Raw genomic sequence first — 15,371 nt, forward strand, 5'->3', positions numbered from 1 at the left:
GGGGCTGGTAAGTGTTGAACTTCAGAGGGACCTGGGTGTCCTTGTTCATGAGTCACTGAAAGCTAACATGCAGGTACAGCAAGCAATTAAGGTAAATGTTACATTGGCCTTTATTACAAGAGGATGAGTAGTGAGTAAAGATGACTTACTGCAATATAGAGAGCCTTGGTGAGACCACACCTGGAGTATTGTGTGCAGTTTTGGTCTCCTTACCCAAGGAAAGATATACATGCCATAGAGGGAGTGAAACAAAGGTTCACCAAACTAATTCCTGGGATGGAGGAATTGTCCGATGAGGAAGGATTAAATAGACTGGGCCTTTATTCTCTGGTGTTAAGAATGAGAGGTGATCTCATTCCAACATATAAAATTCTTAAAGGGCCCAACAGGGTAGATGCAGGAAGGATGTTTCCCCTGGCTGGGGAGTCTAGAACCAGGGGACACAGTCTCAGAATGAGGGGCAGGTCATTTATGACTGAGATGAGGAATTTCTTCACTCAGAGGGTGGTGAATCTGTGGAATTCTCTGCCCCAGAGGGCTGTGGAGGCTCAGTTGTTGATTATGTTCAAGATGGAGATCATTAAATTTCTACATATTAAAAACACAGGGATAGTGCAAGAAAACGGTGTTGAAGTATATGATTGGCCATGATCATCTGGTAAGATGGATTGTTAAGCCAGGAGCTGCAGATTTGTTTTCTGTGCCATCTTTCACTGGCCTCAGTTTTACCTTGGAAGTTAATTAGATTGAGTTGTACCTCGTGCCCTGCTCCTTCTGCCTGAGTCACTTTCTTAAACCTGTTTGACAACCGTGCCATTTTATGTTCAGTTTGCACTTGATGTTCTTGATATACTGTCACTCCTGTGCTATGTGTAATCTGTACACTTCATTTATCACACATTTCCATCCTGTATTCTGTTGGTTAGATTCTTCATTAGCGTAGCTTATTTACAGTTTTATTCTTCTCTAAAGTATTTTGTTTTACCAATATGTGAATTAGTTGTGTCAGTGTTATACAGTGAGATGTGAGGTATTCAGGATGGGTTATTCTATATGCTGTATTGATTATCACTATTAGCAGATGGCAGAAGGCTATTCCAATGCTCTTGTAGCCAGCCTCCCATCTTCCATTTTCCATAAATGTCCAAAACTCTGTTGCCCATGCCCTATCCCACACCAAGTCCTGTTCATCCATCACCAGTTTGCTCACTGACCTGCATGGGCTTCCAGTCTGGCAATGCCTTCAATTTGAAACTCTCATCCTTGTGTTCAAATCCCTCCATGGTCTTCTCAGCCCCTCGCTATTTCTGTAACCTCTTCCAGTCCCACAACCCTCTGAGAGCTCTGTGCTCCTCCAATTCAGCTCTCTTGCGCATCTCCCTCTTCCTTTGCCCCACCATTGTCAGCCATGCCTTCAACTGTGTGGGGCCTAAGCTTTGGAATTCCCTCCCTAAACCTTTCCTCCTTTGAGACCCTCCTTAAAACCTATCTCTTTGATCAAGCGTTTGCTCACCTGTCCTAATATCTCCAACTTTGGATTGTGTGAATTTTTGTTTGATTGTGCTCCTGTGTGGAGCTTTGGGACATTTTCACATGTTAAAGGCACTACATGAATGCCAGGTTTGTTGATATTCTGGGCAATAAGATTAATAAGTGGTGTGAGCATGAGTTTGCATTTAGTCCTGTGATTCAAAGGTTATGGCTCCAGTGGGTTGCCTTATCAAAGATACCAAGGTCTGATAATGCAATGGTAACAACCTCTGACTGTGATGGGCATCACTCTCTGGATAGTCTTGGTCTTAAAGCAAGCCCTTCCTTTATGTGTTACTCTTCATTCTTGGAGGCAGAGGGAACTGTGTGATTGGATTGGCTTTGTTTCTGCTCCCTTGTCTTCTCTTCCCACTGTGCTGAAGATCAGTGTTTCTAGCAATCTGATTCAACCTCAGACAGTGGCTGGGGAGAGTATGACATTTTTGGCAAGTGAACAGAATTGTGGCAAAGACAGTGTCTGTTAGAGAAACTTCCAAGTCTTGTGAAGAAGATACTGAGACTAGGATGCTTTGGTGGAGACTGTTTGTTGCTTGCCACAGAGCTTACTTCTCCATTCCTGACAACACCCAGCCAGTGTTGGCTGGCTCTTTATATACACATCTGAGTACAATTAATTAATCAACACGCAACACCTATTCACCCTATTACCTTCAACTACTAGGTATTTAGCATCCATTAACAGAACTTATTAGACAGCAACAGTGTCTCCAGAGGTTAAGCTGAAAGGAATTGTGACTCATCGTGGGCAAGCAGTGTGACAAATTAGAGGTGGTGGAGGGGTCGAGAGAAATAGAACTGGCTGATACCAGCATAAATGTGGAAGCTGACCCCGTGTCTATGGATGATGTCACCAAGGGGCAGCATGTAGATGGAGAGAGGCTAAAGCAAGGACACATTATTGGGGTAATGGAGCAGATGCAGGAAGAGAAGCCATTTAGTTTTAGAGATACAGCACTGAAACAGGCCCTTCGGCCCACCGAGTCTGTGCCGACCATCAGCCACCCGTTTATACTAATCCTACACTAATCCCATATTCCTACCACATCCCCACCTGTCCCTATATTTCCCTACCACCTACCGGCAATTTATAATGGCCAATTTACCTACCAACCTGCAAGTCTTTTGGCTTGTGGGAGGAAACCGGAGCACCCGGAGAAAACCCACGCAGACACAGGGAGAACTTGCAAACTCCACACAGGCAGTACCCAGAATTGAACCCGGGTTGCAGGAGCTGTGAGGCTGCAGTGCTAACCACTGCGCCACTGCGCCGCCCCATTGCAGGAGGTTCTCTACCTTCAATTGGATAGGCATGAATGTAACGTTTTTCGGTCATTCCTCCGCTTCTTACCCTAGATTGTTTCTTATATCAATCTATTGGAGATTGAGGTATGCTATTGACAATACGCGCTGATAAAAAAATACCAAATGCCTCTTTGCACAATGTGACATGGGAGTCAATGGACCTGAGTTATACTGCTGGCTGGTGCCTCGCTCTCTGACCTGGATTGTATAGCGGTGCAGGTACGCAGACCTCTGCTCATCATCAGCTGAATACCTGTTAAACTTTAATGTTCCATGATAGCCAAACACATTCTCAGCTAACATGAAGAAGGTTCTAAGTTGTCATGCTTTACGCTTCTTTCCAGTCCAGTTATTGATCTTCGTATTGAATGGTCGGGCAGGATTGATGGGATGAATGGACTACTCCTGTGTTCCTATGTTACACAGACAAACTTCACACACCTTAATCCCCCTGAGGTCAGGTTGTGTTTCAATATGTAGATTTCACAATAATACAACTCACATATTAAATGAGTTCAAACTACTCGTCATATGAGATTCATTCAATAGTTCCCAAGAGTGGGAGGCACCAGAAGATGATTAACCTTCGCTGTGTCTGTCAGTTTTATTTCCCAAAGTGAACTTGCCATAAGCTGCAAACTGCCTCGATATTTTAGACCTGAAAAGTACAGGCTACGTGACTGTGACATCTGCCAGTCATTTCATCAGACTGCAGGGCAGTTACTGAATAAAACATTCAAGGAGTGAAATTAATGAACTAACACAGGCCTTCTAACAAACTGCAAGGGTTTTATTTTCTCATCACTCAAAGTTGCACTCCTTTGACAGTTGCTGCCTTCTAAGGTTGCTTTTGTACGAGACCATTTACACTACAGATTGTTCTTCCATATTTTCCATCTTCATACATTAATTTAAAACGGCTGGCATTTATATAGTGTTTTTCACAACCACCAGCGTTTTACACCCAATGAAGTACTTTTGAAGTGTAGTCACTGTTGTAGCAAATGCAGCAGCCAAGTTGCGCACAGCCAGCTCCCACAACCAGCAATGTGATAATCTGTTTCTCTGATGTTGATTGAGGGATAAATATTGGTCAGGACACCGGGGAGAACTCCCCTGCTCTTCAAAATAGTGCCAGGGATCTTTTACATCCACCCAAGCAGCAAAGGAGCCTCAGTTTAATGTCTCATCCAAAAGGCAGCACCTCCAACAGTGCAGCACTCCCTCAGTACTGCACTGGAGTGTCAGCCTTGATTTCTGTGCTTCAGCCTTGGAGTGGCACCTGAACCCAAAACCTTATGACTCAGAGACACAGCTGAACCTTGCTTAATTAGAACTGTAACTGACTCTTCCACCCTTCTGACTATCCACTCTGTCCATGCCACTTATAACTTTGTAAACCTCTATCATGTCGCCCCTCCACCTCCATCATTCCAGTGAAAACAATCCGAGTTTATCCAACCTCTCCTCATAGCTAATGTCCTCCAGACCAGGCAACATCCTGGTAAACCTCCTCTGTACCCTCTCCAAAGCCTCCACATCCTTCTGGTAGTGTGGCGACCAGAATTGTACGCAATATTCTAAGTGTGGCCTAACTAAAGTTCTGTACAGCTGCAGCATGACTTGCCAATTTTTATACTCTATGCCCTGACCGATGAAGGCAAGCATGCCGTATGCCTTCTTGACTACCTCATCCACCTGCGTTGCCACTTTCAGTGATAACTGAGTGCAGTATCTGAGAACTTCTTAAAGTTGATCTTGCAACAGGCAGCAGTTATACTGTTGCATGTGTGAAACCCAGAGATTGTGGATCTCCCTCTTTGGGATAATCTTTATTACCTGAACATGCTCTGGGTGACTTGCAGCTGAATGCGACTGCCTAGTTTATGCCAGTGGGAAGCTAGAATAACATTACATTGTGTGGTGAAATGGGCCTGCAATCCTTTTACCTGGAATCCCCAAGCTGCAAAAGTTCTTTGCACAGGGCACATACAGCAAGACTGCACTCCTGCTTCTGGTCCTTGCAGGACAGGAGTGCAGGACAGAGATTCATAGGAATGGTGACACATTTGCAATTCTCCAGTCCTCTGGCACCATACCTGTATCGAAGGAGGATTGGAAGATTATGGCCACCCTTATTTCCCTCAGTATCCTTGGATGTATCTCATCTGGTCCTGGTGCCTTATCAACTTTAAGTACAGCCAGCCTATCTAATACCTCCTCTTTATCAATTTTTAGCCCATCCAGTGTCTCAACTGCCTCCTCTTTCACCACGACTTGGGCAACATCTTCTTGGTAAAGACTGGTACCTCAGTCATGCTTTCTGCCTCCATGTGTAAATCCCCTGTTAGGTCACTAATCGGCCCCACTCCTCCTTTTACTACTCTTTTACTATTTATATGCCTATAGAGGACTTACAGATTCCCTTTTATGTTAGCTGCTAGTCCCTTCTCATACTCTTTCTTTGCTCCTCTTATTTGACTCACGCTCCTAGCTGTTGAGCTGGATTTTAGGTACGCAAGCCACAGATGCGGCAGGCCAGCTGGATATTTTCTGGCATAGGCCTGATGGGCCGAACAGCTTCCTTCCATGCTGGAACCATTCTGTGATCTAGCGAGATGCTTAGTCAGGAGTGCAGTATCACTGAATTAATACAGCACTGGACAGATACAGCATAGAAATTGCCACAATCCTTATTTCCTGCTGATAATTTTTGGTCGCACTTTCCTGTCAATGTTTACTATTGTAAGTTGCTCCTTCCCCAAAGTCACAATGCTCTGACCACATGAGGGCACTGTAGCATATGTTTCTGTAATGTCCCAACTGCGCCTCCATCTTGTGTTTCTGTGGGAGATGATGGGGTTTTGGGACGCAGGTGGGGAGAGGGGGTTCTCTTGTTTATCATCCACAAGTTGCTAATGTGTGTGCAAGTACACCATGAAAACAGAAGTACTATTTAGGGTGAGAGCAAGTGAAGTGTTTTGAGAATAGTAATCAAAATGTCTCCTGCTCCCTTTGTTTTCTTTCCAGGATCTCACGATTCCTTCAGTTTTTGGATAGATGAAAAATCTCCCGTTGGCCCAGATCAGTCAGTCGTCGTAAGGCACCTGGCTGGAATTTTCCGATCTTTCTGGAAGAAAATGATGAAGAAATGGTCGGTGACACAAAGCTTGACGTTCAGGGAGCAGCTTGAAGCTGGCATACGCTATTTTGATCTTCGAGTTTCCACAAAACCTGGAGAAGATGGCGAGCTTTATTTCATACACGGCTTGTTTGGCAGTAAAGTTTATGATGGTCTCGTAGAAATTAACAATTTCTTGAAAGCTCACAGCAAAGAGGTGATCTTTCTGGATTTCAATCACTATTATGAAATGCAGGACTCAAACCATGAATACCTTATCCAAATGCTTCAGAAGACCTTTGGATCCAAACTCTGCAGAGCCAACTTAGTTGAGGAAGTAACACTCCAATATTTATGGGAGCACAAGTACCAGGTTAGTGCATCTAGCTTTCATTCCAATCCAATATTGTATTAAAACCTACAGCTATCTATGTAGCTATGCAGTAACATATCAGTGTAGTACATAAAAACACACAGTAATGCAACACAGTAACAGATTAATCTAGTTAAAGTGGCACACTAATAATCTAGCAATTTATTTATTGACACAGCATTGAAACAGGCCCTTCAGCCCACCGAGTCTGTGCTGACCATCAACCAGCCATTTATACTAATCCTACACTAATCCCATATTCCTACCACATCCCCACCTTCCCTCAATTCCCCTACCACCTGCCTACACGAGGGGCAATTTACAATGGCCAATTTACCTATCAACCTGCAAATCTTTGGCTGTGGGAGGAAACCGGAGCACCCGGAGAAAACCCACACAATCACAGGGAGAACTTGCAAACTCCGCACAGGCAGTACCCGGAATTGAACCTGGGTCGCTGGAGCTGTGAGGCTGCGGTGCTAACCACTGCGCCACTGTGCCGCCCAATTACAGTATTGTAATATGACAGTAATGTGCTGCCACAATAATGTCGTAACATAACAGCATAGGAGGGGGTTCAGTAGCACAGTTACTGGACTAATAATCAAGAAGCCGGGACTAATGATCTGCAGACATGAGTTCCAATCCCACCATGGCAGCTGGGGAATTTAAATTCAGTCAACTAATCAATCTGGAATGAAAAGCTAGTCTGAGTAATGGTGACCATAAAATAGCAGGTTGTTCTTAAAAGCCCATCTGATTCACTAAAGTCCTTTAGGGAAGGAAATCTGCCGTCCTTAACTGGGCTGGCCTACATGTAACTCCAGACCCACCACGATGTGGTTGACTTTTAACTGCCCTCTGAAATGGCCTAGCAAGCCACTCACTTGTAGCAAATTATGACAGAAATCTCAAATATGAAAATAACTGGATGACCACCCAGCATCGTCAAAGGCACGTCCTACCCAGTCAACCCTGCAAAGTCCTCCTCACTAACATCTGGGGACTTGTGCCAAAGTTGGGAGAGCTGTCCCACAGACTAGTCAAGCAGCAGCCTGACATAGTCATACTCACGGAATCGTACCTGACAGACAATGTCCCAGACACTGACATCACCATCCCCGGGTATGTCCTGTCCTACCGGCAGGACAGACCCAGCAGAGGTGGTGGCACAGTGGTATACAATCAAGAGGGAGTGGCCATGGGAGTTCTCAACATTGACTCCGGACCCCACGGAGTTTCATGGCATCAGGTCAAACATGGGCAAGGAAACCTCCTGCTGATTACCACCTACGGCCCTCCCTCAGCTGATGACTCAGTACTCCTCCATGTTGAACACCACTTGGAGGAAGCACTGAGGGTGGCAAGGGTGCAGAATGTACTCTGGGTGGGGGACTTCAATGTCCATCACCAAGAGAGGCTCGGTAGCACCACTACTGAACGAGCTGGCCGAGTCCGAAAGGACATAGCTGCTAGACTGGGTCTGTGGCAGGTGGTGAGAGAACTGACATGAGGGAAAATGATTTGACCTCGTCCTCACCAATCTACCTGTCACAAGTGCATCTGTCCATGATAGTATTGGTAGGAGTGACCACCACACAGTCCTTGTGAAGACAAAGTGCCTTCTTAAAACTGAGGGTACCCACCATCGTGTTGGGTGGCACTACCACCGTGTTAAATGGGATCGATTTCAAACAGATCTAGCAATGCAAAACTTGGCATCCATGAGGTGCTGTGGATCATCAGTAGCTGCAGAATGGTATTCAACCACTATCTGTAACATCATGGTCTGACATATCTCCCACTCTACCATTAATATCAAACCGGGGAATCAACCCTTGTTCAATGAAAAGTGCAGGAGAGCATGCCAGGAGCAGCACCTGGTGTACCTCAAAATGTGGTATCAACCTGGTGAAGCTACAACCCAGGACTACTTGTATGCCAAACTGCGTAAGCAGCATGTGATGGACAGAACTAAGCAATCCCATAACCAACGGATCAGATCTAAGCTCTGCAGTCCTGCCGCATCCAGTCGTGAATGGTGGTGGACAATTAAACAACTAACAGGAGGAGGTGACTCCACAAATATCCCCATTCTCAATGATGGGGGAGCCCAGCACATCAGTGCAAAAGATAAGGCTGAAGCATTTGCAACACTTTTCAGCCAGAAGTGCCAACTTGATGATCCATCTCGGCCTCCTCCTGAGGGCCCCAGCATCACAGATGTCAGTCTTCAGATAATCCGATTCACTCCACTTGATATAAAGAAATGGCTGCAGACACTAGATACTGCAAAGGCTATGGGCCCGGACAACATCTGGCAATTGTACTGAAGACCTGTGCTCCAGAACTTGCCGCGCCCCCAGCCAAGCTGTTCCAGTACAAATACAATACTGGCATCTACCCGGCAATGTGGAAAATTGCCCAAGTATGTCCTGTGCACAAAATGCAGGACAAATTCAATCCAGCCAATTACCGTCCCATCAGTCTACTCTTGGTCATCAGCAAAGTGATGGAAGGTGTCATTGACTGTGCTATCAAATGGCAGTTACCAATAACCTGCTCAGTGATGCTCAGTTTGGGTTCCGCCAGGGCCACTCACCTCCTGACGTCATTACAGCCTTGGTCCAAACATGGACAAAAAAGCTGAACTCCAGAGGTGAGTTGAGAATGACTGCCCTTGACATTAAGGCAGCATTTGACCGGTTATGGCATCAAGGAGCCTTAGTAAAATCAGGAGAGCAATAGTTTAAATGTCAGAGAGGGGCAAGAATTTCTAGAGTGTGTTCAGGAGAATTTTCTATATCAGTATGTTTCCAGTCCAATGAGGAAGGAGGCATTTCTGGACCTAGTTCTGGAGAATGAGGTGGATCAAGTGGATCAATGTCAGTAGGGGAACATTTAGGTGAACATTTAGGTTTAGGTTAGCTATTGAAAAAAAACAAGGAGCAATCCAGGGTAAAGATAATTAATTGGGAGAGGGACAACTCTAATGGGGTGAGAATGGTTCAGTCCCAGGTAAATTGCAATCAAAGAAGGATGCAGGCAGACTGTAACTGAACAATGGGCTGATTGAAAGAGAAGATAGCTCAGCTACAGTCAAGGAACATTCCCACAAGGGGGAAAGGTTGGACATACAGATTCTGAGCTCCCTGGATGATGAAATAGATAGCGAGTAAGATGAAGCAGAAAAAGGATGCGTATGACAGCTATCAAGAGGATAATACAATTGAAAATCAAGCTGAATTTAGAAGGTTCAGAGGGGAAGTGAAAAAACAAAAAAGAGAAGCGAAGAGAGAGCATGAGAAGAGACTTGCAGGTAACAGAAAATGAAATCTAAAAGTCTTCTACAGGCATATGAATAGCAGAAGGGTGGTAAAAGGTGGTACGGCAATAATCATGGGTGATTTTAATATGCATATAGACTGGATTGATCAAATTGGCAAGGGTAGCCTCGAGGGAGAGTTCATTGAATGTATTAGAGATTGTTTTTGGAGCAATATGTTGTGGAACCAACCAGGCTATTCTAGATTTGGTATTATGTAATGAGGTGGGATTAATTAATGATCTCATAGTTAAGGATCCTCTTGGGAAGAGTGATCATAGCATGCTAGAATTTCAAATTCAGTTTGAGGGCGAGAAACTGGAGTCCCACACTGGCGCTCTGGAGTTAAACAAAGGTAATTACATAGGCATGAGGACAGATTTGGCCCTAGTGGACTGGGCAGGAAGACTAAAAGTTAGTTGATGAGCAGTGGCAGATGTTTAAGGAGATATTCAGTTCCTCCCAACTGAAATATATTCCAGAGAAGAAGAAAGATTGTAAGAGGGGGAATAAACATCCATGGCTAAGCAAGAAAGTTAAGGATAACATAAAGACAAAAATTAAGGCATACCATATTGCAAAGGCCAGTGGCAGGCTGGAACATTGGGAAACTTTTAAAGATCAACAAAGTGTTACTAAAAAAGTAATAAAAAGAGCAAAATATAAAAACGGTTAGCAAAAGCTTCTATAAGTATATAAGAACATAGAACAGTACAGCACAGTACAGGCCCTTCGGCCCACGATGTTGTGCCGAACCTTTAACCTACTCTAAGATCAAACTAACTACCTACCCTTCATTCTACTATCATCCATGTACCTATCCAAGAGTCGCTTAAATGCCCCTAACGTATCTGCTTCTACCACCACCACTGGCAGTGCATTCCACGCACCCACCACTCTCTGTGTAAAGAACCTACCTCTGACATCTCCCCGAAACCTTCCTCAAATCACCTTAAAATTATGCCCCCTGGTGATGGCCCTTTCCGCCCTGGGAAAACGTCTCTGGCTATCCACTCTATCTATGCCTCTCATCATCTTGTACTCCTCTATCAAGTCACCTCTCATTCTTCTTCGCTCCAATGAGAAAAGCCCTAGCTGCCTCAATCTTTCTTCATAAGACATGCCTTCCAGTCCAGGCAGCGTCCTGGTAAATCTCCTCTGCACCCTCTCTAAAGCTTCCACATCCTTCCTATAATGAGGCGACCAGAACTGAACACAATATTCCAAGTGTGGTCGAACCAGGGCCTTATAGAGCTGCAGCATAACCTCGCAGCTCTTAAACTCAATCCCCCTGTAATGAAAGCCAACACACCATACGCCTTCTTAACAACCCCATCAACTTGGGTGGCAACTTTGAGCGATCTATGGACATGGACCCCAAGATCCCTCTGTTCCTCCACACTACCAAGAATCCTGTCTTTAAGCCTGTATTCTGCATTCAAATTCGACCTTCCAAAATTAATCACTTCACACTTTTCCAGGTTGAACTCCATCTTCCACTTCTCAGCCCAGCTCTGCATCCTGTCAATGTCCCGTTGCAACCTACAACAGCCTTCCACACTATCCACAACTCCAGCAACCTTCGTGTCATCGGCAAACTTGCTAACCCAGCCTTCCACTTCCTCATCCAAGTCATTTATAAAAATCACAAAGAGCAGAGGTCCCAGAACAGATCCTTGTGGAACACCACTAGTCACCGAGCTCCATGCTGAATACTTTCCATCTACTACCACGCTCTGACTTCTATGGGCTAGCCAATTTTGTATCCAGACAGCCAACTTTCCCTGAATCCCATGCCTCCTTACGTTCTGAATGAGCCTACCATGGGGAACCTTATCAAACGCCTTGCTAAAATCCATATACAGCACATCCACTGCTCTTCCTTCATCAATGTGTTTTGTTACATCTTCAAAGAATTCAATAAAGCTTGTGAGGCATGACCTGCCCCTCACAAAGCCATGCTGACTGTCTCTAATCAAACCATGCTTATCCAAATAATCATAAATCCTGTCTCTCAGAATCCTCTCCAATAATTTGCCCACTACCGACGTAAGACTGACTGGTCTATAATTCCCAGGGTTATCCCTATTCCCTTTCTTGAACAAGGGAACAACATTTGCCACCCTCCAATCATCCGGTACTACTCCAGTGGACAGTGAAGACGCAAAGATCATCACCATAGGCGCAGCAATCTCTTCCCTCGCTTCCCGTAATATCCTTGGGTATATCCCGTCTGGCCCCGGGGACTTATCTGTCCTCATATCTTTCAAAATTTCCAGCACATCCTCCCTCTTAACCTCAACCTGTTTGAGCATATCCGCCTGTTCCACGCTGTCCTCACAAACGACCAGGTCCTTCTCACTAATGAATACTGAAGCAAAGTATTCATTTAGGACCTCCCCTACCTCCTCCGACTCCAGGCACAAGTTCCCTCCACTATCCCTGATCGGCCCTACCCTCACTCTGGCCATCCTCTTGTTCCTCACATAAGTGTAGAACGCCTTGGGATTTTCCTTAATCCTACCCGCCAAGACTTTTTCATGTCCCCTTCTCGCTCTCCGAAGTCCATTCTTCAGTTCCTTCCTGGCTACCTTGTAACCATCTGGAGCCCTGTCTGATCCTTGCTTCCTCAACCTTAAGTAAGCTTCCTTCTTCCTCTTGACTAGCTGTTCCACATCTCTTGTCATCCAAGGTTCCTTCACCCTACCATCCCTTCCCTGCCTCATCGGGACAAACCTATCCAGCAGTCGCAGCAAGTGCTCCCTAAACAACCTCCACATTTCTGTCGTGCATTTCTCTGAGAACATCTGTTTCCAATTTATGCTCCCCAGTTCCTGCCTAATAGCATTGTAATTCCCCCTCCCCCAATTAAATATTTTCCCATCCCATCTGCTCCTGTCCCGCTCCATGACTATAGTAAAGGTCAGGGAGTTGTGATCACTATCACCGAAATGCTCTCCCACTGAGAGATCTGCCACCTGGCCTGGTTCGTTGCCAAGCACCAAGTCCAACATAGAGAGTAGCTAAAGTGAATATTGGTCCCTTGGAGGATGTGATTGGGGAGTTAATAGTGGGGAACACAGAAATGGCGGAGACACTAAGTCAGTGTTTTGCCTCAGTTTTCCTGGTGGAGGACACTAGTACCATCCCAATACTAACAGGTAATGCAGAGGTTATAGAAAGGGAGGAACTTAGAACAGTCATCATCACTGGGGAAAAAATACTGAGCAAACTATTGGGATTGAAGGCAGACAAGTCCCCAGGACCTAATGGCCTACATCCTAGGGTCTTAAAGGAAGTGGTAGCGGAGATAGTGGATCCATTGGTTATAATAATCCAAAATTCCCTGGATGCGTGAAAGTTCCAGTGGATTGGAAAAATGCTAATTTAACACCCTTGTTCAAAAAGGGAGGGAGGCAGAAAGTAGAAAACTATAGACCAGTTAGTTTAACATCTACCGTTGGGAAATTGTTAGAATCCATTATTAAGGAAGTCAAAACAGGGCATTTAGAAAATCAAAACGCAATCCATCAGAGTCAGCATGGTTTTATGAAGGGTAAATTGTGTTTGACTAATTTGCTAGAGTTCTTCGAAACTGTAACAAGCAAAGTGGATAATGGGGATCCTGTAGATGTAGTATATCTGGTCTTCCAGAAGGTGCCGCACAAAAGGTTAATACACAAGGTAAGATCACATGGGGTTAGGGGCAATTTATTAGCTTGGATAGAGGATTGGCTAACCAACAGAAAACAGAGAGTCGGGATAAATGGGTCCTTTTCTGGTTGGCAAGATGTAACTAGTGGGGTACCAGGGTTCGGTCCTCGGGCCCCAACTATTTACAATCTATGTTAATGACTTGGATGCAGGGATAGAAGGTACTAGAGCCAAATTTGCAGATGACACTAAAATAGGTGGGATAGTAAGTTGCAATAAAGAAATAAGAAATTTACATATGGATATGGATAGGTTAGGTGAATGGGCCAAAATTTGGCAGATGGATTATAACGTGGATAAGTGTGAGGTTATCCATTTTGGTCAGAAGAATAGAAAGGCAAATTATTATCTAAATGGAGAGAAACTTCAGAGTGCTTCGGTGCAGAGGGATCTGGGTGTCCTCGTGCATGAATCACAGAAAACTAATATGCAGGCACAGCAGGTAATAAGGAAGGCAAATGAAATTTTGCCATTTATTGCTAAAGGAATAGAGTATAAAAGTAGGGAAGTGTTGCTGCAACTGTACAAGGCATTAGTGAGACCGCACCTGGAGTATTGCATACAGTTTTGGTCCCCTTACTTGAGAAAGGATGTAGTTGTATTGGAGGCAGTTCAGAGGAGGTTCACTAGATTGATTCCAGGGATGAGGGGCTTGTCTTATGAAGAGAGATTGAGCAGTTTAGGCCTTTACTCTCTGGAGTTTAGAAGAATGAGAGGAGATCTAATTGAGGTTTATAAGATGATTAAGGGGATTGACAAAGTAGACATAGAGAGGATGTTTCCACTTGTGGGGCAATCTAGAACGAGAGGTCATAGTTTTAGAATAAGGGGTAGCAGATTTAAAACAGAGATGAGGAGAAATTACTTCTCTCAAAGGGTCGTGAGTCTGTGGAAACCTCTACCCCAGAGTGCGGTGGATGCTGGGAAATTGAATAAATTTAAGGAGGAGATAGATAGATTTTTAATTGGAAATGCGTTGAAGGGTTATGGAGAACGGGCAGGAAAGTGGAGTTGAGGCCAAGATGAGATCAGCCATGATCGTATTGAATGGCGGAGCAGGTTCGAGGGGCTGAATTGCCTACGCCTGCTCCTAGTTCTTATGTTCTTATGTAAAAGGGGGAGTGGGGCCGATTAGGGACATAAAAGAGGATTTACGCATAGACGCAGAGGGCATGGCTGAGGTACTAAATGAGTACTTTATTTCAGTCTTTACCAAGGAAGAAGATGTCCAAGTCATGGTGAAAGAGGAGCTAGTTGAGACATTGGATGGGCTACAAATTAATAAAGAGAATGTTGGCTATAATTAAGTCACCAGGAGTGGATGAGATGCATCCAAGGATACTTAGGGAAGTGAGGGTGCCCATAATCTTCCAATCCTCCTTCAATACAGAGGTGGTGCCAGAGGATTGGAGAATTGCAAATGTTACACCCTTGTTCAAATAAGAGTGTAAAGATAAACCCAGCAACTACAGACCAGTCAGTTTAACCTTGGCGATGGGAAAGCTTTTAGAAATGATAATTAGGGACAAAATCAATAGTCACTTGGACAAATGTGGATTAATTAACGAAAGTCAGCATTGATTTGTTAAGGGTAAATCGTGTTTAACTAACTTGCTTGAGTTTTTTGATGAGGTAACAGAGAGGGTCGATGAGGATAATACGGTTGATGTGGTGTACTTGGACTTCCAAAAAGACATTTGATAAAGTGCCACATAACAGGCTTGTCAACAAAGTTACAGCCCATGGAATAAATGGGACAGTAGCAGCATGGATACAAAATTGGCTGAGTGACAGGAAACAGAGAGTCGTTGTGAATGGTTGTTTTTTGGACTGGGGGAAGTGGGGTTCCCCAGGGGTCAGTGTTGGGATCCCTGCTTTTCTTGATCTGTGTTAATGCCCTAAACTTGGGTGTACAGGGGACAGGTTCAAAAAGTATTATGAACTGTGAGGTGGATAGTGATAAACATCAGGAGGACATAGACAGG

General features: G+C 44.6%; 1 protein-coding gene across 1 annotated transcript in view; it reads left to right on the forward strand.

Moving 5' to 3' along the window:
• The window catches only part of plcxd2 (phosphatidylinositol-specific phospholipase C, X domain containing 2), a 67,554-nt gene that overhangs the window by 24,034 nt on the left and 28,149 nt on the right, over positions 1-15,371 (forward strand). Inside the window, exon 2 of the mRNA XM_068040124.1 lies at positions 5,884-6,347. Coding sequence (XP_067896225.1) covers positions 5,884-6,347 — 464 coding nt within the window. The remainder of the gene's footprint in view (positions 1-5,883; positions 6,348-15,371) is intronic.

The sequence above is a fragment of the Heterodontus francisci genome, chromosome 10 (genome assembly GCF_036365525.1).
Source record: "Heterodontus francisci isolate sHetFra1 chromosome 10, sHetFra1.hap1, whole genome shotgun sequence".
NCBI lineage: Eukaryota > Metazoa > Chordata > Chondrichthyes > Heterodontiformes > Heterodontidae > Heterodontus > Heterodontus francisci.